Raw genomic sequence first — 25961 nt, 5'->3', positions numbered from 1 at the left:
GTCAAAATAGATGAGCTGTAAAAGTTCAATTCCAAAATATGTCAACAAAGGGGATCCGAAATCGAGTAAAGCTAATCATGTAAAGCTAATTACCCTTGAGGCATGAAACTATGAATTCAACAAGTCAGTGTTTCAAGCATAATGTCGCTAATGTTGAAAACGCTTCTCCAGTACAATGATCCACAATAATCATTTCATTAAGCTAAACCATTTTGCATACCCATCTACATAATGTTTCTCTACAGTCTACACTACATTAGTAAATCAAACTAGAGCCAAGAACATCCCCGAAATCAGTAACAAACGAGGAAAACTCATTATAGAGCAGTCCCCTAAAAATGACAATTTTTATAGTGATACCACCTGTAAATTCTATGCAATCTCTTCTGAACAAGAAATTACACTGAGAACAGATCAAGTGATTCAAGTCTGCGTAAGGTTTAGGCTTGGAATGGCAGTTAGGCAGGAGAAGGGGTGGTGTTCGTCTCTGCAAAAGCAGAACAATACTTATACAATATAGTTTATGTACAAGTAAGGATGAATGCCCTGACACTGATAGGAATGCACATAAACATATCCCATGCTACATTACAGACTGATCAAGCAGCCTATGACTGTACACGTGAACCACAAATTTTCCCTACAATCAATGGTCACTCCAGCACAACAATGCAAACCAACCACATTCACCTTGCTATCCAGGAAGCAGAGCATCAGATAAATGCTTGACAAAAGGTGTTTGGACGCCACTTGACATTTACCACAGTTGCCACTAAGGCACATGCTAATGCAAAAGCTGGAAAGAGAATTTTCCCTCCCATCTGATTTGAAGACACCAGTACCTAAAACAGACAACATCAGCATATTGCATGGTGAACTCCATTTAATTCTCCATGAAGGTTTGCACAGCTGATACTGATAACTAACTCTGTTGCGATTTGGCTACCCGCCGCTTCCATGTACTCTGAATCATAATTAGTAAATTAGAAAACAGAGGAAGGATACAAAATTTTGTAAAGTTTAAAATATATGACTAGTAGAACTACGTACAAGAGGCTTGTCATCAGCATCGTCTGCATCATCAGCATCTGAAGTGTCAGTTGGCGAGGGATTACTCTCAGCCCCTTCTATTTGTTTCTTTTCATCAGACTCTTCTTGTGAGCTCCCACTGAGTTTCTCTATTTGTTCCTCCTCTTCGTGTGACAGTGCCATTTCAGAAGTGTGAGAATCCTGCTGACTAGTCTCCCCAGCGGTTTTTTGTCCACTTGTTGGACAAAGCTTTGTTTCTTCACCAGAGTGATCTGCGTCCTGAACAGCCTCTCTGTCCTCTTCCATTCCTGCATCTTTTGACATTTCTTCCACATCACAAGCCTGGCTCGTAAGCACGTCATCCAACTTCTCCTCATCATCACCTAGAGAAAAGGGGGTGGAAGGGGAGGGGGAGGCGAATGGAACTCGTGGTCAAGATCAAATAGACTAAGGTATCACTAAACTCAGCCATGTTTTAAAACAGAAAAGGAAGGGGTGGAACAGCCCACCAATAAGATTTAGGTATACTAAATTCAAACTTGAATTTTGCACAGAAATTAAACTGGCAGGTTGTACCATGTCTCCAATGTAGCATTTGAAAGTTATAAATTAAGCAAGCTGCAGTAAGATGTATCTTACATTAAGCATGTAGGTAAGATCAATTAAGAAGACTTGAGATGGAATAGTTGCAGTTATCACTAACCAGATTGAGACAGAGGTGACTTGTGATTTAAGAATTAAGATGTAACAATTTTCATAGTGCTTCAGAAATCATGCTTATGATTGGTACCCTCAGAGGGAATTTTCCTAATTAAATTGTGTAATATCACTGTGTTTATTATAAGTTATTGTCCATCACTTTTGCTATGGATGAAGAAGATAAAACGGGCAAAGTCAAAGGTTAGTGCATTACCAGACCGTCCATCACTTCCAGATGAAACAGTTGGTTCGGCATTTGAAATATCAGATCTGTTCTCTACATCCTCTGAGGCGCTAGCAATCTTTCCTTCTAAACCGTCTCTCTGGTCATTTGTTGAAGTTATCTTCTGAGATCTTTTGCCCTTAACACTAGGTTTGCAATTTGTAGGATGATTAAAAGACTAGACAGCAAGTTCAGAGTATGTCGCAATAAGCAGACTATGATTCTCACCTCTTGTCTGATGTCCTCGATCTTGATTTATCTGATTTCTTACTTTTCTTCTTGGGTGACCTATCACAAGCAACACCTTGTTAATTAAAACATAGACCCTTTTACACTTCCTCCGTCCCGATTCAATCAACTAGATTGATGGAAAACCCAAAAACTTCACTTATTTTACAAGTCAATGTCAATGTTTTTTTTACAAACCATTTCCATTTCTCTCCATCAAATCAGCCTTTTTCTCTCTCTACCCTAAAACACCCTCTTGCATTTTCTTCCTCTCGCCTTCACCTCCAATCCTTTTGTGAGCTTAAATTAGGGAGGAAATAATAAAGAAGAATAACTGGGTCAAACCCATGACACAAAGCCTTCTAGATTCAGGCAATAATCAGGATTGCAACACTAATAAATACTTACATAATCTTAGCAGGACTCTTTGTAATATTTGCCTTCTGCAAGTGAAAAGAAGATTAAGGAAAAGTTTTAACTCAAGGCAAGGAGAAGATTTATAGGACTGGAAAATTACAATTGGAAGGAGAGGGAGTGTCATCACAATGAAGCATACCTTCTTAGGCCTGTGGTTACCCTCAACGAGTTCCCAGCGTTCCTTATCTAGACGGAGCACTTCCACATCCCCATCACTATATAACACCTTCACCATGACATAAATATACCAAAACCCACAATGAGAGAAGCATTGCCAATAGATTGTACATAACATAAGATTCTATAAAACTCCGGATGAATGAAGAATTTCAAGGTGAAAAGATGAAGAAAATTCCAGGAAAGCCACAACAGAGAAACACCCCCGCCCCTCGCCCCCCCCCCCCCCCTCCCCCGGCAACCCATACACACAAAAAGATGAGAGAGAGAGAGAGAGACAGCAACAGCTTACCACATGTTTCTTTTTTTCAGGATCATAAGATTTTACCACACCTTCATAAAACCTGTTCAAAAGAGAACATACTGACTTTCAGCCAATTATCCACAGGGGTACCTCAAAAGTCAAAACAAATCCATAATCTTGCCAACATCACATCATCTATGCATCAAAGTACCATTAATTACTTCCTCCGTTTATTTGGTTGCATCACTTTTGTAATTATGGACTCCTAGCCAATTTTTGTAGTAGAGAGTGAGAGAAAAAAATTAAAGAGGTCCATGTGATAGGAGAGAGATAGAGAAAATTTATCAACTAAAATGAAAAGTGATGCATCCAAATTGAACTTTTCATTTTTAGAAAGTGATGCATCTAATGAAAAACAGAGGAAGTATTATAGTTCAAATCAATCTTTAAGTTTTCTATACCAACTAAATGGTCCACCTGTCCAAGGTGACCTTCTCAAAGAACAAAAGAAATTACAAGAAGGAAACTTTGCAATGATAAAGGTTTCATCAAATTCAGTAAAATGACCAGAATAACATAATGACATTTCTGTATCCTAAGCCAGACCGTTAGTCGGGAGTTCTCCATGTGTAACGCCAATGAACTGCCACTGTTAGACTCAGACTGATTTCAACAATCAAATGATAATATTTTGGTGAGCCAAATATGCCTTAATTGTAAGGGAAATAGATTCGTTCCTTGTCCTCAGACAAGAGTCAACTATGGTTGTATACAGCTTTGACCTCATCAATAACTTGACAACACGTCAATTGCTGACCAACAAGGCAGGGTCCATATGCGCAGCTTCCTTTTCCAGTACGCAGTGCGATTGCAAGCAATTTTAGTACACAGAATTCTCTAAACAGTTATAGTTCCTGAAGTTTTTACCATTATCTGTAATTTCGACTAGACACTTACCTCTTATCCATTGGCCACCAAACTTTTATTCTGCAATCAACCAAATCTGTGGTGGGACCATCACCTTCATTTGATGTGCACTGATGAAGATTTAAAAATAAAAATTAAAACAAGTTAGATTATGGAAATTTTCATGCTTAGGACATCAAATTGGTGGGAAGAAAAATGCTCAATCGCAAGTGAAAGCCAAAATTTAGTCGAAAAAGATAAGAGAATATCATGTTTCTACTCAAAAGGCAAAAGAATGGACTTTAAGAGCATGAACAGGAAATGCCCATAAAAGATCCCCTTGGAGAGAAAGTAGTTCCATATTAAATTTTTATAAGCAGAAATAAGCATTTGAAGTTTGGAACCAAGTTCAACCCAAAAGAGAATGAGGAAGCCCCCTTTTATCAAGTGGCAAAATCGTAAATAAATTAACAATTCTGTCCGGTTAGCATGGCATTTTTGTACGAGTAAATAAATCAACTGTGGGCCCATAATTAACAAAAAGTTGTTGAATAAATTACATTTTTTCCATATGAAAAACATAGCTTGAGCCAAGCTCAAGTTCTCCGACGAGCTTCGAGCTCAAGCCAAGCCAAGCCCAGAGACTAAAAGAGGCTTGATCTAGGCTCATTAACACCCCTAGGCAAGACGAATGACACCAAGGAATATATATTATAGAGATCAACAAGAAGATACATGGGGAGATATAAGGGTCATATAGGAAAAAGTAACCTTTGCTAAGCCAAACACACTTCTGCTCTTTCTTTTCTTGCCAGATCCAGCAGAAGACTTAATGACATTATCACTCGTTTCATTTTCTACCAACTTAGGCCTCTGCACAGATAAATAACATGTATGAACACTGGCATTTACATAATAAAGGTATTTAGAGTATTTAAGTTAAATATAATAGCAGGTCACCTTCTGATCAGAGATATCAGATTCTTCAACTTTATGACCCTCTATGTCTTTACCCTGTTTGGTGCTCATGCTGCTACGTTTCCTTTTAATGCTTCGTTTCCTTTTGATCGGTGATGCCACCAAATCTGACTCTCCTGGGTCCTCTTTTTGGATGGAGAAAGAGCCTTTTGAGCTAGCTTTTGCAGAAGGCTTAACAGCACTTCTAAAAGAAGAAAACTTGGAACGACTCCTTGATGATAATGATCTTTGGCGCTTGGGTGCAAGAGTGGTTTTAGTCTCGATTTCCTTCCTTTTCTTACTTGGATTTTCATCATCACTTTCTGGTTTGCAAGTCAAGTGATTGTCGTGGCCATTGCTTGCTTCTATCTTACTTGAGGGCGTCAGGTTATCCAAATTAATTTCCCTCACCACATTCAAAACATCATTTTTCATTTCAGTAGGTGAAGAATGGCCTTTTACCATAGCCTTTGCCTTATTTTTCTGGGATTTGATTTTTTTAATCAGTTTCCCCAGAGGGATCTCGTTTCCTTCTGTTTCAACGTCTTCCAGAATCTCATCCTGTGGAATCTCTATATGGACCTAAAATAAGCAAATTAAGAGGACAAGTGATTAAATACAAAGGTAGAACATAGCATTTGGAACAAATATAGCTTCATAGATACATACAGTTCCATTGACTTCAAGTGTAAGTGATTCAAAGTGGGCCAGCACAGATTCATCAGCCAACCATGTATATACATCAGCAGCCTATTCAGAAAGCAGTCAGTTTTGGTAATCAAGTAACAAGAATTCAGTACAGAGTCAGCATCCAAACTACTAAAACATTGAAGTCAAACTTCTGTAACATATGAATTTGAAAAAATGTACATAAGGACATAATGACAGCAAACTTGGAAGTTAAAATCTTTGCCTAGCAAAAAAAAAAGTATCCCAAGTTCCCATTTAAGCTAAACATCAGATGAAAGCCTTGTCATGCTGAATAAAAGTAGCAACAGTCAATAATTTTCAAAATTATTACCTCGGCATTAGCTTCATCTTTGGTATCACTTAGTTTATACAGCATTGACGGTAAAGAAACCGATTCATCACCACCTTGAAATTCCCCTGAATTTTTAGATAAGCGTTTCATGACCAACAGTCCAATTTCAGAAATTGAATGTGAATTCTGCAATTCAAAAAGTAAAAGAAAAGCCTTAGGTTTCATTACATTTAGGATTGAATCAATGATCTGTTCATGACGAACAGACTAACAGCATATATTGACAATAAAAATGATAATTGTTGCTATTGCTCTTTTATGCAGAAAATATTATCATTTTCCTTCATTTGCTTTTACTTTTCCCCATTTGATTTTAGATACATGAGCAACAAGACAGCAAGCAGGTGGTCAGGAAACATACACAACATCTCTCATTCTCTCCTCACGATTAAGTTCTCCTTTGTGTTTACAAAGTCCAAAGATTTGGCCCACATTTAGGAAAAATGCCAACAATTTCTTCAGACTTTTTAAGAGCTCGTGTTCATCAAAATTTAAGATTTAATAAATCATATTTGCACATGATTTATTAATTGGTTTATCCTATAAAAGTTCGATTTTCACTGGGGCCTGGGAAGAGTAACAGAAAAGCAATAAATCTAAAGGGCGTTTTCCTTTCTACCTTTGACTTCAAGTGATCAACCACGTCCTCTGATTTCTTGATACATTGCAAAATAGATATCACAGCAGGAAAAACATCCTTTCCCTTATCAGCGGTATTAGCTTCAGGAACAATCTCTTCATCACCATGTAAAACCATTGACAGAAACAAATAGAGAACCCTAGTAAAAGAAACAAAATAAATGGGCTTAGCATACATGTTAAATTAAAGGGACAATATAGTAACCTACAGAAAGGAGTATCAAAAGGCTCTACGTGAATCAAAAGCCAGAAAAAGTATTTGACAAATAAATAAACACCAAGTACAATCCTCATCAATTGTAGACAGAGGGTTTCAAGTACAGTAAATTGGAGCACGGTATTCCTGAAAGAAGTTGGCAGCAAACTTTAGTGAAGAAATGCAATGATCGCCTCATAGCATACAACTTAGTTGATTTTTAAAAATCAAATTTACATGTGGGCACATTCAAGAGAAACCAAGTCAACGAATCCAGACTAGGCTGGAAGCACAATTTATGAAGTATTTTAAAATGACGCAGATAGTGTTTACAACTCATGAGCCACTGATGAAAGCACTTAATCTTCTGTTAACAACTGCTAGTTACAAGTGAGGTGTACGAAGGACCTTGCTTTTGAAGCCCTAGAAGAGGTAGAACAAGCCGAACCCATATAGCCAAAAGCCTGAGAAGAAAAGCCCCGCAAAAGATAGGAAAAAAAAGCTCTTCAAAGATTCAAAGTACAATATCAGGATAACTTAATGCAACTAGCCCAAAAGTTACAAAGAATGAACCTGGAATAAGGCCTTCAAGAAGGCCATAAACTGAAAAGGCTTTCTGTATAATCATATTGTGCATTTGAGCTACCTTCTCAATATTTGTAGTAAAAAAAAACAAATAAAAAAAAAAAAAAAAAGAGAGAGAGAGAGAGAGAAAAAAGCAATGCTGCAAGATACTACCAACACAAAACCAAAAAAAAAAAAAAAAAAAAAAAACCCACAGGTCACCTTCTTCACAAACTATCTGGAAGTATCTACAATAAATTCTAGCACAAACCCGTAATTTTTAAAATTAGATGATCAGAATTGTACTGTGTGAATAACACAGAAATATTGTACTAATTACAACCTTACCACATGAAGGTGTTATGATTTTTTTTTAAATATGCTCTCCACACGCACAGCTTTAAAAGTTTAAAGTATAGCAGAAAGAAAGAAACAATTTAAAAATACAATTACTCCTAAATATGTTTACCGATATATAGGTTCCAATGCTTTGACATCCATGGATTTATCAAAACTAGGGCACATCGGGTGATGGGCAAGCGCGTGGACCAGGTAAGGAAGTATATATTCCGGGTAAAGCCCTAGGGAGTTTGTATCAGATTGCATAGAAAGTTGTCGGGCTTTGACCTGACGACACATCTGTATAACTTCACCAAGATTACGTTTGTCCTGCAAGTCAGGTAGCACCAAATTAAAGCTAAGTTGTGATGATGATTTCAGACAAGCTAAGTAGCAATGACAATACATACATTAAAAAACACAATTACAAGTTAGGCCATGTCCTCATCAACTGAATTTTACTGAATTTAAAATTTTCATATAGAAACTGATTTTTACTGATTATTAAAACTGATTTTTGATGATTAAAACTTACTTTTGCTGATTAAAACTGACTTTTATCAATGCAATGCTGTATTAGTTCAATGAAGTTACTTGTTTTCACTATTTTAAAAAAAATGTTTGTTACTGGATAATATTTTGAAAGGTAAAGATAACAAGGCCTTAGTGACTAATACCTCTTCCATTTCAGCATGCTTGGACACGAAAATATCCAACAGAAAAGCACAAGCATATTTTGGATCCAAGATACGATCCTTTATGTACTGATGAACTTTGCTGAGAAACAGTTTCCGAGCTTGACGGAAATTTATCTGTGTAATAATAATGCAAAGATGACAACAGAATTGATTACCTAAAGCCAACAGCCAGCCTACTCACAAAATCTTAAATATTGATCAGAGATTAATTTTTATTGTTTTATATATAAAAGATCTATATTTATCAAAAGCGCCAACCTCAACTGTCCTTAAGGCTAGATGAAAGACATCGGCTGGTATGTTATTTTCCCAAGATCTTGAAAGACGAAGGATGGCTTTGGCAGAAGCAAGCTTCAAGTGAGCCCTATCCACAGAACTGCAATAAAGCACCAATAAATATATAGTTCCAAAGATAACAAGTTCGCAACACAATGTTTGTATAAACAACAAAACAGACAATCTAAAATTTCAAAGTTCCACCATACCTTGATTCTAACTCTTCAGCAAAATCTCCAAAAGACAGCATATTTCTGAGAATCTCTATGAGACTATCAATTCCACCTCTAAGATGAGCATCTTTGACGGGAAGATAGCTCTTAACCAATGTTTTAATACCAAATATCTGCCCAGAAAGATGAAAATTTAACAAATGAATGATAATATATATATATATATATATATATATATATATATCCAAATAAAAAGAAAAAAGAAGTTACTCTAACCTATGACACAGAAACAAAGGGCAAGCATGGTCCACTGTAAATAAGTATGTATATAAAACTCGCAAATCTAAGAGACAAGACTAAAAATTTTCTACTGTAACCAACCTTTAGTAGACAAAGTTCACTCCGATCACGCCAACGTGCTTTTGGTTTGTTCTGTCCTTTCTGGAAGCATGCAGAAGCATGTATGAAAAAATAAAATATACTGTACTCCCAGCAGACCAAGAACAAGGCTTTAAAAGTCCAAAAGATGACAATGAACTTACATTACTGCATTGCAAAATTTTGCTCTTGATGAATTCTACAATTTCACTTTCTCTAGTTTCAAAAACAGCCATAGCAGTCTGTGCTATACAACCCAGTGACTGTAGTACACTAGGCAAATGTGCTTTCTCATCTAACATATCAACCAGCCTCTGCACAACGAATGAGAGAGATTAGCTATCCAGCACCGTAATCCCAATGTCAAGCGCAAAGAGAGACAAATACATTAGTCATGATACAAGGTACACAACAATTTAATACCTTGTAAAGAACAGAGAGTGACCGGAGTCCATCGTCCTTTGTTATCACAGCTAGAGCATGTACAGCATACTTGGCCTGCCTTCGTGTCCCTTCTAAACATAGCTTTTCAAGTATGAGATCCACAGAGCTGCAGACAAGCAACAAACTTTTACAAAAAGATTCACCAGCACATCAGGTGGATCAGAAAACAAGGCGAGAATCAAACCTAGATGAGGACGTTAGCTGTTCCCGTATGGTTCCACCAGCCCTCGCTAAGACATGCAGAATGCCTTCTTTAACTATTTCATTTTCATCTTTAAGGAGATTCAGTAAATCCTCTTCACTGCCAATGAACAACAACGAGCTATAGCTTGCCAGGATCTGGAAAGCAGCAGAAGAAGATAAATATAACACACCCAATACAGCTTTTTAGAGAAGAAGGAACCTCGAGCATGACAAAGATAGACAAAAGAAGCGCACACACACACACACACATATATATATTTGTAATATACTTCCTCCACATACAATCAAGTGAAACATAGCAGATAGCACTGTAGCACGAACAGTTAGGAGTCCCATACTCCCATGTCATGAGGAAAGAGATTGGAGAACGAAAATAAAGCACAGTTTCTAATGGCACTAGCACAGATAATGGTTAGTATAAAGCCAAAAAAAATATACCATACCATTACATAGAGCATGCAATACATCCAATGTTGAAGGATTTTATGTGTTCCTTAGTCCACACAAAAATTACTATCATACACAACAAGCAGTTACTTGGAGAACCAAGGTAACATATGGACATTCTGCTATCAAGATTAATTTAAGCAGATTTTACCCTCAAGCCCACACCCTCAAGCAGCCACCAAATCTTAATAGGATTTTATTTGTATAGCAATACATCATTACAGCCATAAGGGTACAAGGTCTAACATCACAACCCTCCAGTCTCATATAAGGGCAAGAAAGAATCTAACTAGATATAAACATTGATTACCCTCCTCACTGGCCTCTGAGTATGGAAAGGTTCTGCATCACAAAGACAATGGTAATAATTCTTTCAGTACAACATCAGTTCTATTTAACTTAAGATACTCCTCAGACCCAGAATGTAAACATGTCATAACGCAACTTTCTCACTGCTTAAGTATCTCCAGGAGATAAGATAATCATAGTTTCCTTCTTGAGTCATTTCTATTTATTTATCCGCATAGAAATAATCTGTTCAACACCACATTTTAAGAAGATGAAGCATGTGCTCCCTCTGTTGAAAGGTTTGCACAGAGGTTTAGGTAATAGGTTGTAGTTGGCTTATCGGTTATACAATAATAGAAAAGTAGATGTGCTAGAAGATAGTGGACATAAATGAAAAGTGTGGTAATTAAATTGGGATAGAGAGAGTATCAAATAAAGCACTACCTGACAAACCAGTCACATTGTAAGGAACAAAATGCAAATCAGAAAATTTCAAATTTCATCCACGAATACACGCAGCAGAGAAACCTATAAAGGCTCAGAATAAGGAGATCTTACCACCAGCATGTTGACACATGACAAACAATTCTCTGTGCTTCCAGCAGATTTATGAATTGCAAGTTCCAACAGGAATTCTTTGACATGCTCCTTGCTAAAAAGCACATATGAGCACTTCACCGAAAGCACATTCAAGAAATCAAACAGTCGATGTTTTTCACCAAGAATCTTGAGTAGATCATCCTGCAGGATAATAGCACTTAAAAATGAATAAGCTCATTATCAAATTAATAACCAGAATGCCTTTAATGAAACTTCCCCTAATGGCAGAATAAAAAGAGTTTGATATATGCAACATTTACCCCTGTGAGGAAGTGACAGCAAAGAGGTTATTTCCAACTCGATTGATATACACTTCCTCTGCTCTTTAATTGCAACATGGGGTGATGCATGGTTTTTAAGGAGAAATAGAGATAGATACACATAAAAACCAGGACCCATGTAATAAGGAGAGAGATAGAGAGAATTATTAGCCAAAAAAAAAACTCCCTAAAATGGAATACATTGCGACTAAAAAGAACTAAGTATGATTTTTGCAAAAGTGAGACTAATAGAAAGCTAGAGTACTTGGCTGGCAAATCCATTTCCTTTACCACAGGCACAGATTATAAAATATATTCCATGCTTTGAAAATTCCAAACCTTTGTGGCTTTGCACGAATATAAACAATGTTGTCACTACAAAGATTAAATGCTTGTATTTTGGGACGCAAAATGGATTCACAAAACAAAAGGCAGAAGAAATCTATGCAGAATATCAAATTGCAGGCTTTGCAGCAAAGATGATTTCAAAACACTAAACTAAAATTTTCCGAATCTTCTCCCATTGGAGAAAAAGCAACACAGGTTCAGAGTCTCACAGTTTCAATCACATCACAAATCTTGCTATGTGACTTACTGTACATCAACACATACAGCTAAAGGAGATCTAAAACATAGTGTGCAACAGCTTGCAGAAAATAGAATTCACTTGGTAAAACATAACAATAAAGTACATGATATTAGAATACAACTGATAGATACACTCATACAACAACATAACTTCAATTTCCCAAAAAATTATATAAAAATTCTGAAAGTCAACAAACCTAAGCACAAAACACTACATATCAAGCAGATCGACAAAGAACAAAATAAACGGCAGTTAATTGAGAGGAAACCTAAAGCAAAATGAAGTAATACATTAAAAGGTGAACAGACTCAAGCTTACTAAACAAGTAAGATTGACCAATGCAGCCCCAATTACAGTTGAAGATGGCCTTCTTTGAAACAAAAGAGAGAAAGTGGAGTCCAGCGTTAATTTGTTGGTTTTACAAGAACAGAAAATTGAAAGTATTTTATGATTCTTCCCAGTATGAATAGCATTTAAATCACCATATACTCTCATGGAAACTATGATAAAAGTGGTACAGCCATTGCATAGAGGGTAAGGCTACTGTAATTATTAATATCATATAAGTTACTTTTACGAGTTCTGCCATAATCCCAAGCATGTCTAAGTACAGAGAGATCAAGCAGAAAGACTAAAGACAGCAGGATCAAGCAGAAAGACTAATGACAGCAGGATCAACCAGAAAGACTAAAAACGACAAAAACCTCATGATCATAAATACAGAATATACAAGCCATAAAGGCACTGTTAACAACTTTTATGGCCTGGCTAAAAATGAAAACAAACACACAAACACACACACAAAATTAAGCAAAGCAGAAAGCATGCCAGATGGGCTGCTCAACTTCAGCATCCAGGTAAAAGGCCTACAACCTGATTCTTAGACTGTTTACTCATCACACTACCAGCTAATGTTGAATGATGTCTAAGGAATCCCAATGGTCAGAGATCATGATTCATGCATGATGATTAAATAGATTCCAGAGAAAGAAGAAGGCTTTGATCTCATAGAATAAATTTCAAAAAACATTTTCTCATAGCTCACCTGACTGGTACGCGCTTCATGGAAGCTAGTGTTTGGATCAAGTAAGCTAGATAAAATTTTCCAAACGTTAGTGTCTTTTAGCTGATCAAGAGTCAAAAATCCTTCCTCGACCTTCGAAGGATCCACAAAAAACCTCGACATTACCCGGAACAAAAGGATAACTTTTTTTTGATAATCAGTCACATCAGCATCCTGCATTTAAGCAAAGACTAAGAAACAGATTACCCTAACAACATTTTGAGCCATAAGATGAGTATAAACTTCAACATCTGTTTATAATTACAAACCTTGTATGTCTGCTTAAGAGACAGATACTTCTGCATTTCTAGTTGTAACCTACATTAAAAAGTAAAGAATCAAAATCAAACACAACCCAAACGCTTTGTACTGAAAAACCTATAGAGCACACAAACCTAGATGGTAAGCAACATGCAATAAAATGCCTACCTTTGCTTCTGTTCCAATATCTTTTCTAAAGCCTTGACCTCAACTTTGTCCAGTCCTGCAAATATCTGTATCCAATTTCTAACTATATCTTTGACAGAAAACTCAGCTGGAAATAGTGGTCCACATAGAATAGATTCAATTGCATCTGATCTGCAAGCAGATTAAACCAGCTGAGCACATAATAAAATTATACTACGTAGATGAATAAAGGACAACGATTGCAAGAATTTAAGCATGTTGTAGGATTTATTAAAGGAAAATTTTTCTCCTTTATCAGCATTAGGAAACCTGGCGATATACTAATAAAGTGAAAGGCTTTTGATTGCCACACAGGTGACTTCAAAGATACAAAGCACATAACTTTAGGTTTTAACAACGGATGAGAAGTAAAATCAGAAATGTAGAGGACATGAAGTCATAGAAATCAAAGATAGAAACAATTGAATTAAACAAATTAAGGATGCCTCGTTCAAGTCTACAGAAATTGCAAGTGACACCCACTTAATTGTTTGATGCCTAAAACCTATTGGCTCCTTTCCTTTCCTTTCCTACTCCTTACACAAACTACAGACCCAATTGTAAACCAAAGCTTGAGCCTTGAGCTTTTCTAGTATTGTATAATAGGACCGACACTTCCTACTGCATTATTTGGAATCCATAAATCACAGTTCCTGCATCATTAACTCCTTCAGACAGAATATCACCTCACCTGAAAATGACCCAAAATCGTGGATATCTATCATCAAACTTATTTTCCATCTTTCCTTCCATGATTTTTTGGCTTGGAAAATTTTCTCTTAAACAACCTATACAACTAACCATGAACAAAATAGACCACCTTCATGCTGAGGCGCAAGAAGTGGTTCCATTTATTGGTCTAGGCAAGTCAATTTTATTAAGCCACAGTCAAAGCACACCCTTTCGATGCCTGATTAAATTGTAGCATATTTCATGCCATTTAAAAAATTGAAGTCACGAATCTTATATGACTGTATTCATGATCTCTAATACAGTAAGAGGGTAAAAAAACTTAATATTGAAATTCATACATTACTTTCAAAATATGTGATTCTACAGATAATCATTTTGCATGACTGATTATAATGTAATTGGCAATGTGTACCTCACATGGCCTTGGGGTGCCATGCTCTTTGTACAGCAAGTGCATTTTACGGTGGGTTTTGGATTACCATTCTTAGCTTCTAGGATTATTTGGTAAACTTGTATACAGGCTTCAAGCCCTAATGTTAAAATTAACCTTTTTGTTTAAATACACTGTTACTGTATTGCATAGTTTCATAAACAGTAGAATTGAGTTAAATCTTTGGAAATTCAAGGATCTTTCTTGGAATTCTACTTCCTTTATCTTAGCTTAAGTATTACCTTTGAGTAACTTTTCCCTTTTCACTCATTGGTTCAATGTCTTTAAAGTATAATCCCTCATGCATAGCTTTATGATTTTTATCGTGAGTGAGTAATCCCAGCCTTGCACTGAATAGGTTACCCCTATCTTATTCACCTATTAATAGTATTTGTATGCGTTTGCTTATATGGATTAGTGTAGAATCATCACTTCATTAGAATTACTCCCCCCGTCCCTATACGATCGCCCCTTACGCATTTTTTTAATTTGATAACTTTTGGTTGAGTGGAGTTGACAAGGGAACAAAGCCTATTTTAATTGTTGGTTTAATTTATAATTCAGTTGAAAGTATGCAACAATGTGTGATCATCTTTGCTAACTATAACCAAGAGTGAACTAGTCATTGATCCCATTATTGCTTGAAAATCGGATCTGCATTTTCCATTATTGTTCTTTGCACCGTGCACTTGCTGTATAAAACTTGCTAACACTGTTTAAGATTGGAAAATTTTTTATCTGCAGAAATCAAAGCTAAAATGCCATCCCAATTATGAGAGGAAAAGTATTGATAGACAACAATTTTCATAACTAACAATAGCTCCATAAATTATTAATTGATGTTCCTAGCAACTACAACATAATGCTAATTAAACACAACACTGTAGATTTAAATGTTGCTTACCGGAAATCTTTGTCATAGAAACACCTCAAAATCTTTCCAGGTATCCAGTCATATTCATTAGCACATCCTTCTTTGCACCTTAAGCAGTAATGCCTATATGTCTCAGCAAGTCGATCAAGGGTATATTTTTTCACAAGTAACTGCAAAACCAAAAGCTGAAACATTTAGTAGACAATGCATAATCATCAATGAGTAAACGCAGAGATGAGAAATATTACAGATTTGTCACGAAGACGCTCTGCAACTAGTTTGACAGTTTCAACTGGAATGGAATTAAGATTAAAACAGGCGACATCGCACGCCACAGCAACAACTTGCTTCCGCACATTTTCATCATAGTCCAAGAGGCGATCACACAAGGCAGCTGCATAATTTAAAGTATAAATGAACAGAATGTACCTTAATCGTAAGCATTTCATAAAATCATTGGGGCAGATGTTACCAAATATTTGAGGAGCCTCAGGTCTTAAGGGATTTGAAAGGAGACATCTTTTTACATAGTCAAGGGCAGACATCCGAACCTCGACTTCTCTATCTGTTAACCTCTTCAAGAACTCCACAAATACGGATTGAAAAGCCTCAGAGATAGCAGAATCTGGAAGCGCAAAAAGCTCACCCACCAGATCAACTGCTCTAAGACGTGCTTTAGACTGGTCATTCTGTATGTATAAACATACTTAGACAATCATTTCACAGGGTAACAGCCTCACTGGCAACATTGAACAAAATACTGGAGCTTATAGTGTTGGTTAAAAAGGGGTTGCTACACTCAGAAAAGGTAACAAAAGCACGAGACATTAACATTTACGCAAAGGCAGTAACGTCCAAAGTCAATCAGACTCAATTGCTTGAGAAAGTGCAATGAATTACACAAAACTATCAGGAAAAAAAAAATCGCATTTACCAGTAGCTCTCCAGTCAGGTAAGGAACAACTCCCAGCAGAATTTGAGGTGAACAGCGATATAAATTGTAAATAACTTCATGGTAATCAATTTCACTATTCAAGGAATTTTCCCCTGTCATCGAAGATATGAGAAATTGCTTCACATAAGGTTCAAGTTTAGTAGCAAAATGTTGAATCACGTTCATGGCAAGTTTCCTCCCAGCATCTGTAACATCCTGAACCACCAAAACATACCACCCACAGCAATTTTTTTAAAACTACTACACAAGGAAAAGTGTATTTTCTGCCTGCAAATTATAAATATAGAGAAAACATTCCCACCTTTTTATTTTGTCCCAGTGCAGAGAGCAAAATAAGCAGCAGATCTTCATGGATATCCTCACTTTCATCTAGAAGAACATACAAAATTGTTTTCATTGATGACAGAACATTTTCTGGGTGCTCATCCCTGCACACAAAACCATATCAAATTACAGACACAATCTTTACAGTGACTGACAACTAATTGGAGTATCTCCTTCCACATCATTCTTGATGCTCAATAAGGCTTATATGACAACATTTAAGTTTTAATATAGATATAAAAAATAAAAATAAAAATACCCCAGAAGTGACAAACTTCAGAGAGAATATTTCATTTAGTGCCCAGCATGATAAAACAAAGACCAGTAGAAGTTTACACCGCAAGTCAAATATGTCTAATGATAATATCTATTCTGATTAATCACCAAACTAAACATACCTTGCAGCAGAAAGAAACGTCCTGAAAAGATCGTTTACAAGATCATCGCATTCAAGATCTAACATCACAACACATGATCTATATCTGGCAAGGGTCTCCAAAATGATAACCCTCCTTCCAAATGATGGTCCACTTGTCTCACTTAGTCCGCTAAAAGTGCCAACTATTAAACCAAAAACATCCTACAGAATCAAAAGGAGCAGATAGATAGAGTTAGATCTAGCAAGGAAAAATAAACAATGAACTTTAATATATCATACCTTCAGAATTTCATCACTATAAGGTGCTTCAGGCGCAGTAATACGAGTGATCTCACAAAGACAAGAGGCAACTAGGAGTTTAACATCCTTATCTTGGTGTTTTAGCAGCTCTGGTCTGACAATGGCCTTCAGGAAGGGTTGCATTGACTCCAATATTGGAGCTGGCGGAGATTGCTCCAAATCAGAGAGGATCGTAATGGCTTGCTGAGAAGAAAAAAACATATTGAATTACCAGGCATCAACAAAAACTTAGCTCACAGGAAAAAATATATATATATAAGAACCAACACACACAAGAAACAAACAACCATTACACATCTGAAGACATGCAGTAATGCTATCAAGACAGCATGTCAGCAATATAAAGAGCTAAGTTTGATCCTATGTATAATCAGAGATTAGAAAGCAATTTGCATTTACCAACAATGAAACAAGAGAAGATAGTAGAATTCTATCAAACTAAGAACACATACCATAAAAGACAATGTGTCCAAATAAATTGCGGATAAATCTAATAAGTCGCCATCATCACAGCCTAAACAAATAGACAAACACCTCCTCTGTTTTATAAAGTTGGTAACACTTTCAAATGACAATTAAAATAAGCGAATATGAATTTAATGCTTTGGCTATTGCTCCTACTGTCTGATTTTACATGCAAAAAGAGTGACAAGTAGACAGGGATAAGCGGATGAATTGGGTATGGGCCCCAAATTCAAAGAAAAAGTAGTCGGGAAAAATAGAGAGAAAACTCTTCCCGTAAAGGGCAAGGAACATTTAATTTGAAGTATCCAATGAGGAACAAGTAATTTGGGACAAAGGGAGAATATTAAGCACTCATGTGCTCACCTAGGAAGCACAGACACGCCATTTGGCAGGCGTGTCCATGTCAAAACGCGTGTCGGACGCAGGCACGCGTGGGACATGGGGGGATACGTGTTCGACACGCGAAAAAACCGTATCTAATTTTTTTTTTTTTTTTTGGTATGTGGACACGGACCGTGTCTTAGGGTGACACGGCCCATTTCTTAATTGGACACGCCGACTCATCAAAACTTAGCCCAATTCTACAATTTCAACACAAACTCTCAGCCCCTCAAACCCTAACCACCCACAGACCACTGCCTGCCCACCGACCGCCAACAACCACCTATCAAATGGTGGCGAAGTAGCCATCGGTACCCTACAAGTCTGCAACTAGAACATGCTGCTGCAAACTGCGACTCTGTAGAACACCACTTGGGCGATTTCGTGGATTCTTGCTTGAACCTTCAATTTAAAATCAATTTGGGGCTAGTAGCTTGTTGCGAGGTTGTTAGGAGAATTCGGGATAGCATTGTTGTTGTAGGTGGCCGTTTCTGGTTTCGACGATGAGGAGGGTGTCGAGCATTGTTGTTGGTGTCGTAAGGAGCGATTGAGAGGGGAATTGGGCGGTCTTGTGGGTGTTGTTGTTGGCGTGGAAAGGAGCGATTGTGGAAGGCGGAGCTGGTGGTAGTGGAGTTGTTTGGTTGTTGTTGACTTGGTGCTGTTGTTGTGTTGACTGTTGTTGTGAGGTGGAGGTGAGGGTAGGTTGTGTTGTGGTGTATGATAAGTGGAGGTTGGTGAGGTTAAAAGGTTAATGAGTGAAGGGTAATTGGTCCTTTGGTAGTGCGGCAGGGAGTTGTTATTTTTTATTAAGTGAGCTATTTTGATTTGTGTTTCAATACACAACACTTGGAACATCCGCAATACTTGGAAATGAAATTTTTGTGGTGAAATTTAAAATGGTTCATACACTAGAGTGAAAGCTTATTTGCTATGATTTATTTGTAGGAATTTATTTGATTTCTTGATTTGTACGCGACAATGCTCATAACACTTTGTTTACGTGTGTTTAAACAAAATGGTTTGTTTTAAGGTCAATTATTGAGTATTTCATTGAATAGATTGTCAAATTCTCGTTTTTTTTTATATATTATATGCTTTGTAATTCGCCGTACCCGTGTCCCCGATTTTAGGATTGTCGTTTTTCCGCGTGCGTTACGTACCCGTATCCGTGTCCGTATTTGTATTGGTGCATCCTAGGTGCTCACATATGATATATATATGGTTTATGTTTTGAGGCATTCTTAATTGTATTTTGACACAGCTCAAAACACAATATATCTCTTCCAACAGTTCTAAGTGACAATATTATTAGAAAAATCACGAGCATTCCACAAATTAATGTCACATATTAGACCCTTCTATGTCAAACTCATAATTGTCCACAAGATTGCAAGGCCTCGGCCTTTTATATTAAGGGAATATTAAGGGATAGAAACTGGCAAGGAAATATTACTCCAACCAATCAAAATCAAACTTAGACATGAAGTGCTCTCCATGTAATATTTGAAGTGAAGATCAACTACGAAGGTTTAATTCTACGCATCTAAGGATGCTAAATGAATCAAGTGGGTTCCTCTAAAGTAAACTAAGGAGTCGTTTGGTTGGGGATATTCATAAGAGGGAAAGCGAATCAACTGCCCTTATTCCCTTTGATGTTATTTGTTAGGCATTTTTTTTTCCATTCCCTTTACCTTCCCGTTCCCCCAAAGTCTTCCGAATTAATTCCCCACCCCCTTAGGTTTTTCCATTCCCTTTCCTTAGCCACCGCTACACCACCATATTCACACCAACCACCACCCTCCTACCTTACCCCCACCACCTGCCACCTTGCCACCCTTCCCTTCCCGAAAAGTTTCCCCACCTCCACAAAACACTAGAATCCCCTCCCCGAGGGGGGAAACTTTTCGAGAAAGGGGGGGCTTTTCGAGGGGGTGGTAAAGGGCGGCGAGGTCTTGGGGAGGTGCGGCGAGGGGTGGCAAGGGAGGCTGGGTGGTAGCTAGATAAGGTAGGACAGTGAAGGAAAGAGGTGGTTGTATGGTTGTTGTGTGGTGGTGGTATGGTGGTTTGTTTTCCTTTGTTTATTTAAAACAAACAACATAGTAAATCTAAAGGTTTTCCATTCCATTCACCTTGTTTCCCTTTGTTGAGCTCATTTCCTTCCCCTTAGTTGAACCAAACGGCCCCTAAATGTGATTACAATTAACTTTCTCCACATTTCCTAGTCCATGGAAAGAGAAGCAAATTGTTAGATTCATAGATTAAGCTGATATTCATCAGAAAGATGTGAATTGTTGGCTTTGTGTTAATAGAAGCACCTTTGTATAAGAGTTAATGAGCTTGTTTTCCCTTGCAAAGCGTCATGGTCCGAGTGTTTTGACAACGGATTCGTATGGCACTCTTGTCTATTTGGCAGGAGAGTCATTAGGCTTTCTTGTTGTCCTATGGGTAATTTTTGTTTGGGGTTTATTAAGCTCACATGTACATATGGCTAGAAAAGAAGAAAAGATTGTATTGGTAAAGTGAGAATGCATATTCCTTTGACAATCACAATGTACGAAAAGTACGCCTTTTGAGGCACATGGTAATAGGGATTAAGTGCTTTTTTTTTTTGGTCTAGGCAAGTCGATTTAAAAAAGGCGAACAACTTCTTTTTCACTGATACAATTACAATAATTGGTATAAGTAGGATTATTCACTACTCTAAGACCGGAAATGTGAAATTTCAAGACAGATATCGGACCGATTACGCTAGAACCAAACTTTTTCTATACTATAACATTTTAAAGTAATATCAAAAGAAAGAAAAATTAAAGTAATATCAAAAGAAAAATTAAAACCATTAGTTCAATGCCTTTTTTAGGCATATCATAAATTAGCTCAAATTACATTCTTCCCAAACATATTGAATGCGAAAGTTAAATCATTTTGGAGGTTTTTTAAGAATAATTCTGCATAATAATCAAAGACCAGAAAACTATTTCTTCTACTACACCGGGTTTTTTCAGTCCTGTCTTAACACACCTGCATATAAGCCCTATATTTAATAAAATCCCTTACCATCTAAATTAATACACCCTCTGTTTTTCTTAGTTGACTAACCTTGTATATCTAAACTATTCACATACTTCCTATGACCATCTTTTGTGACCTTTAAGTAAGGAAAAGTATAGTCATGGGGCATCTTATTAAATTCGTCTCGATCAACTTTTTATAATTTTACTTAAGAATCAAGTATATTAATGGTCAAAGTTCTTGCATTGCAAAGCGTAAAAGTCAACTTAGGAATAGAAACAAAGGAAGTAGTGGTGTACAGTGCTGATTTACAAATTTTGCCTTTAGAAGGCAACAAACAGAATTCCAATTCTTCTTTCTGTGCAAAGTTTATTTGAGCTGGAAAATGCTAATGTCTCAATTATTAATGGAAACAGCAGCATACATTTGGAAGGGCGAGATGCATATGTGAATGTTATTATTGTTGTTTAAATATGGTATGGATGTAACAGTAAAGTTTAAAAAAAACAATATAAACAAGCATCACTAGCTCTTCTACTACAAGCAATTTCATAATTTCATTTTTCCTAAAGTATATAGATATTAACTTCTCCAGACCAATGTTCAGATTCCAACTTGTACAAATGTATTCTGCTCATGGCAAAATATGGACTATGGAAAATGTCTTATCAATTAATTTTTGCTAAAACCTCACAATCCACCAAGTTGACAGAGGTATTCAAAGTAGCCTTAGTATTATTAAAATATTAACTCAGGACTAACTTCATTGATTCAAGTTCACCCCATATGGGAATTAACTGGCTTCTAAATCTACTTCTATGCCCCTTATAGCCTTGCCAAAGCGCTATCCGATGAATTGCCTAAACTTCCAAAACAATATCAATTTGTTTCCAATCTTTAGAAGCTAATAAGCACTTGATGCGTAATAAGTTGGGTTATTACGAAGGTCTTTGTTAACTACACATCAAGATACACAATCTCATGAACAACGTTCAAATCTTTTTCAAACAAAGTGTTTGGTTAACGATAAGCTTTGTTCTTTAATTATTGATTCGGGGTCGTGTACGAATGCTTGTGCCAAAACCATGGCTACCTCATTGAAGCTACCTTCCCGTGACCATCCTCACCCTTATAAATTGAGTTGGCTCAATGATGATAGTGGATTTTGGGTTAAAAACCAAGCTTTGGTACCTTTTCGTATAGGAGGTTACCAAGATCAAATTTGGTGTGACTCTATTCCCATGACCGCGTGTGATGTTCTCCTTGGACGACCTTGGCAATCGGATAGAGATGTGCTCCACCATGGCAAGTCTAATGTTTATTTTGTTTTAATTGGGAAAGAAAGGATCGGTTTGACTCCAATGCCACCTAAGCATGTGTCACCTCCAAAGAAGCTAGTCATGCGTGTTTTAGTTCTTGTAGGGATGAAATCCTGGACTCTTCTATGACTAAGAAGGATCGACACGATCAAGTGTTGCATATAAGACGAGGAACAAAGTTGGACAAGGGCAATATGGTTTGGTTGTCACTTGTTGCACAAAAACTACATGTTGATCACAAGAATAATGAGCCATTAGATGAAGGACCTTTCGAAATTATAGAGAAAATAGGTTATGAAACCTTTAAGGGAAATTCTCTTTGGTAACACTATACTATTTAATATTCTCAGTGATGAATTGTGAAAAATCTTATTCTCTTTGGTAAACTTGAACTATTGATTACCATTAATAAGTGTTATTTTAATAAAAATCCTTAACTATAGTTAGTTTTTTATTTTTTTTTAATAATTAAATTATTATAAAAATATTTTTAAAAAAAAAAAAAAAAAAAAACCAAACCCCTCCCCCACCCAACCTAGCCGCCAGCAGCCCCTCCCCATGCCGGCGGCCCGGCCTTGGCCGGCAACGCCCGACCTCCCCCACCCCTGGCCGGCAACACCCATTTCCCCCACCCAACGCCACGACATCCCACTTCTCCCATTCCCCCACCCCGATTCTTGTTCTTGTATGCTTCCCTCAATGTCGATTTCTGCTTTTGTGACATCACTATCAAAACTTGGGCAAAATCCCCAATTACACCACCTTACTGCAAAATCCCCCCAAAAAAAACCAATTAATTCAATCAAATCATCCAAAAACCTTAAAATTAAAAACCCTAGAAAATGGAAATCGAAATTTGCTCAACCATGAGATCCTTAAGCTGATTCAACAAATCAGCCTTAGGCTTTTGCATCAAACTCATGGGGTTTGATTTTTGCTGCAAAAATTCACACAAATATTGTAAATTGAATCAAAAACCGCAGTTTGAAGACATTAAGAAAGCTTGATTTATCGAAATTGGAGGAGATAGTAAGTGAGCGTCGCCCATCGGGTGGGGAGCTGGGCGTCGCTGGTCGAGATGGGGAAAGAGAGGAGGTGGGGGCGGAGGAGGCTGGGCGTCACCGACTGGGGTTGGGGGAGGTTGGGCGTCGCGGGGGGTAATGGAGGTCGGCGCACCGACGAAGGTGAGGCTGGGCGCCAGCGTGGGTCAGGGTGGGGGAGAGGTAGCTGGGTGTTGGGAAATGGGTTACTTCTTTTTAAAAAAAAAATATTTCTAAAATAAATGTAAAAAAAAATAAAAAAATAAAAAAAAAAAAAAAAAAACTAACTATAGTTACATATTTAGTTATAATTTATCGTGAATGTTATAGTTGACTTATAATAAAAAATTTAGGTTGACCAAAGATAATAAGATTTTTCGCAATTCACCACTAAGAAAATTAAAAAGTATAGTGTTACCAAAGAGAATTTCCCTTTTAAGTACTTCTTGGTAATGGTGTTTGTACGACCATATCTTCCTCCGATTTGGTGCCTTGCTTTGAAGATGGGAACTTGAGGACAAGCTCGTTTCAAAGAAAGGGGGAATGATGCGTAGTAAGTTGGAGTTATTCATAGTTGTTAATTTTAGAAGTTTGCCCAAGTTTTTACTTCTCACTTGGGAAGGTTTTTCTTGTTTTAGGCTTAGGATATAATTTTTGTTAGTTGTCATGAGTTTTATCTTTTAGGTTGTTACCTTAGGATAGAGTTCTTTTTAAGAGTTTTTACTAGGATAGAATTATAATTAAGCTAGGATATTTTTTTAGATTTTATTAGCTTATTTATAGTCGAAGTTAGTATTCAGTTTATTCATTAGAGATTAATAAAATTTCGATTTATTGAGAATTATTGTTAGTCGAGAAGACGAGCAATTAAGACGAGAAAGAAAAAATCCTAGTTGAGTATTAATCCGAGAAAGATTAATAATCTTCATATATTCCGTTACTTACAAATCAAACACATAGCCACCAAAATTACAAGTTTAAGGCCAAATATTTAATACTCACGCAAGAAACATAGAGCACTATCTTCGTTAAATAAAATATTCGCCTTTCTTGCTTAAAGAAATGCATCAGCACTAATATGGTAAGTGTTTACAGCTAAAGGCTAGAACTTTCCTGTTATCACTACAGGACTACAGCATCACTTATTCACTTACATAATTCTAAGATTTCTTTCCTAAAACTTAACAAATTATAGGCAGTTCGCACTTCTTTTCCAGCTTCGTTCCCTACACAATCCTATGGTTGAGTGTCTATGTTGTTCAGTACAACATTAATCAATGTACTAAAGAAATTGGCATTAGTTTGGCTAGATTCCTTAATTTAGTAAAGCTAAATTCATGCATGTTCTCGTAATTGCAACCCGGAAAATGAAATCGACAAATTTGGTCGGAGCTCTAACCTAAAAAAAACCCTCGAGGGCGGCGAATCGACAGAAGAAAGACTGGAAACCTAAGATGAACTAGTAATGCAGGGTAAATAACAACATTGAGCACAAAATCCCAGGAAACCCCAAAATTGAAAAAAATTAACAAGCAAAATTGAAGAAAGGGAGCTGAAATCGAAGGAAAATACAAACCTTGAAAAGCTTGAGCAGAGAATCTTTGGAAGAAGGAGGAGTTTCTAACTTGGATCCCAAGTCTTTGAGCTGCTGTTGCAGCAATTTGTCACCCATTTTTCGTAGCTAATTTCTGAATCTCTCTCTTAAATTCTGGAAATTTGGGGTGTTTCTTCTTCTTCTTCTTCCTCAAACCTCAAGGGTTTGGGTCTGGGTTTGGTTCCGATTTCGAACAAATCTCTATCTTTCTCTCTCCTATTTCGATTTTTTAATTGTGTGCGTAAAACTTAACACAAGTTAAGGTTACAAATTGAAGAGGGAGAGGGAGGACTCACTGTGACTCACTGCGCTTAGCTCTTGACTTTCGTTGTAATGCCGTCTTCTATCTTTTTTCACCTTTTATTATCTCTCTCTTCTTTCTTACCCACTTGCTTCTCTCTTCCTTTTTTTTCCAACTTTGCCCCTTTTATCTTTTATTTCTTACTTTTTTCCAACTTTGCCCCTTTTATCTTTTATTTCTTACTTTTTTCCAACTTTGCCACTTTCTTATTTTTATAAATTTTTTATTTTTTTGGTAAAAAGGGAAGAGAAGCTAGGGTAATCTCAAAGTATAAACTCTTAAATAAATCTGGTTCACATTAATTTCTTGTAAACCACAAATATTAGAAACATTAATGTCGTTTTATTAATTAAAAATAAAAAGGTCA

General features: G+C 36.7%; 1 protein-coding gene across 1 annotated transcript; it reads right to left on the bottom strand.

Moving 5' to 3' along the window:
• Nucleotides 1-80: 80 nt before the first annotated feature.
• On the bottom strand, nt 81-25689 carry LOC110687500 (sister chromatid cohesion protein PDS5 homolog A-A-like). Its single transcript, XM_021864156.1, has 33 exons — nt 25276-25689; nt 17462-17665; nt 17202-17383; nt 16781-16907; nt 16459-16674; nt 15997-16213; nt 15773-15918; nt 15555-15694; nt 13510-13659; nt 13350-13398; nt 13063-13254; nt 11127-11309; nt 9814-9968; nt 9609-9735; nt 9350-9499; nt 9189-9248; nt 8844-8980; nt 8617-8734; nt 8338-8472; nt 7791-7990; nt 6542-6701; nt 5902-6048; nt 5550-5630; nt 4884-5462; nt 4695-4796; nt 3975-4054; nt 3066-3117; nt 2736-2822; nt 2588-2622; nt 2180-2239; nt 1943-2097; nt 1051-1412; nt 81-964 (listed from the first exon to the last, which is right to left on the bottom strand). Exons 1-33 carry the CDS (start codon nt 25369-25371, stop codon nt 923-925), a joined length of 4926 nt encoding a protein of 1641 aa, XP_021719848.1. The 5' UTR covers nt 25372-25689; the 3' UTR covers nt 81-922.
• Between the last annotated feature and the right edge of the window lie 272 nt (nt 25690-25961).

Source organism: Chenopodium quinoa, unplaced genomic scaffold (assembly GCF_001683475.1).
Source record: "Chenopodium quinoa cultivar QQ74 unplaced genomic scaffold, ASM168347v1, whole genome shotgun sequence".
Lineage (NCBI taxonomy): Eukaryota > Viridiplantae > Streptophyta > Magnoliopsida > Caryophyllales > Amaranthaceae > Chenopodium > Chenopodium quinoa.
This window is presented reverse-complemented; position numbering and strand designations above follow the sequence as displayed.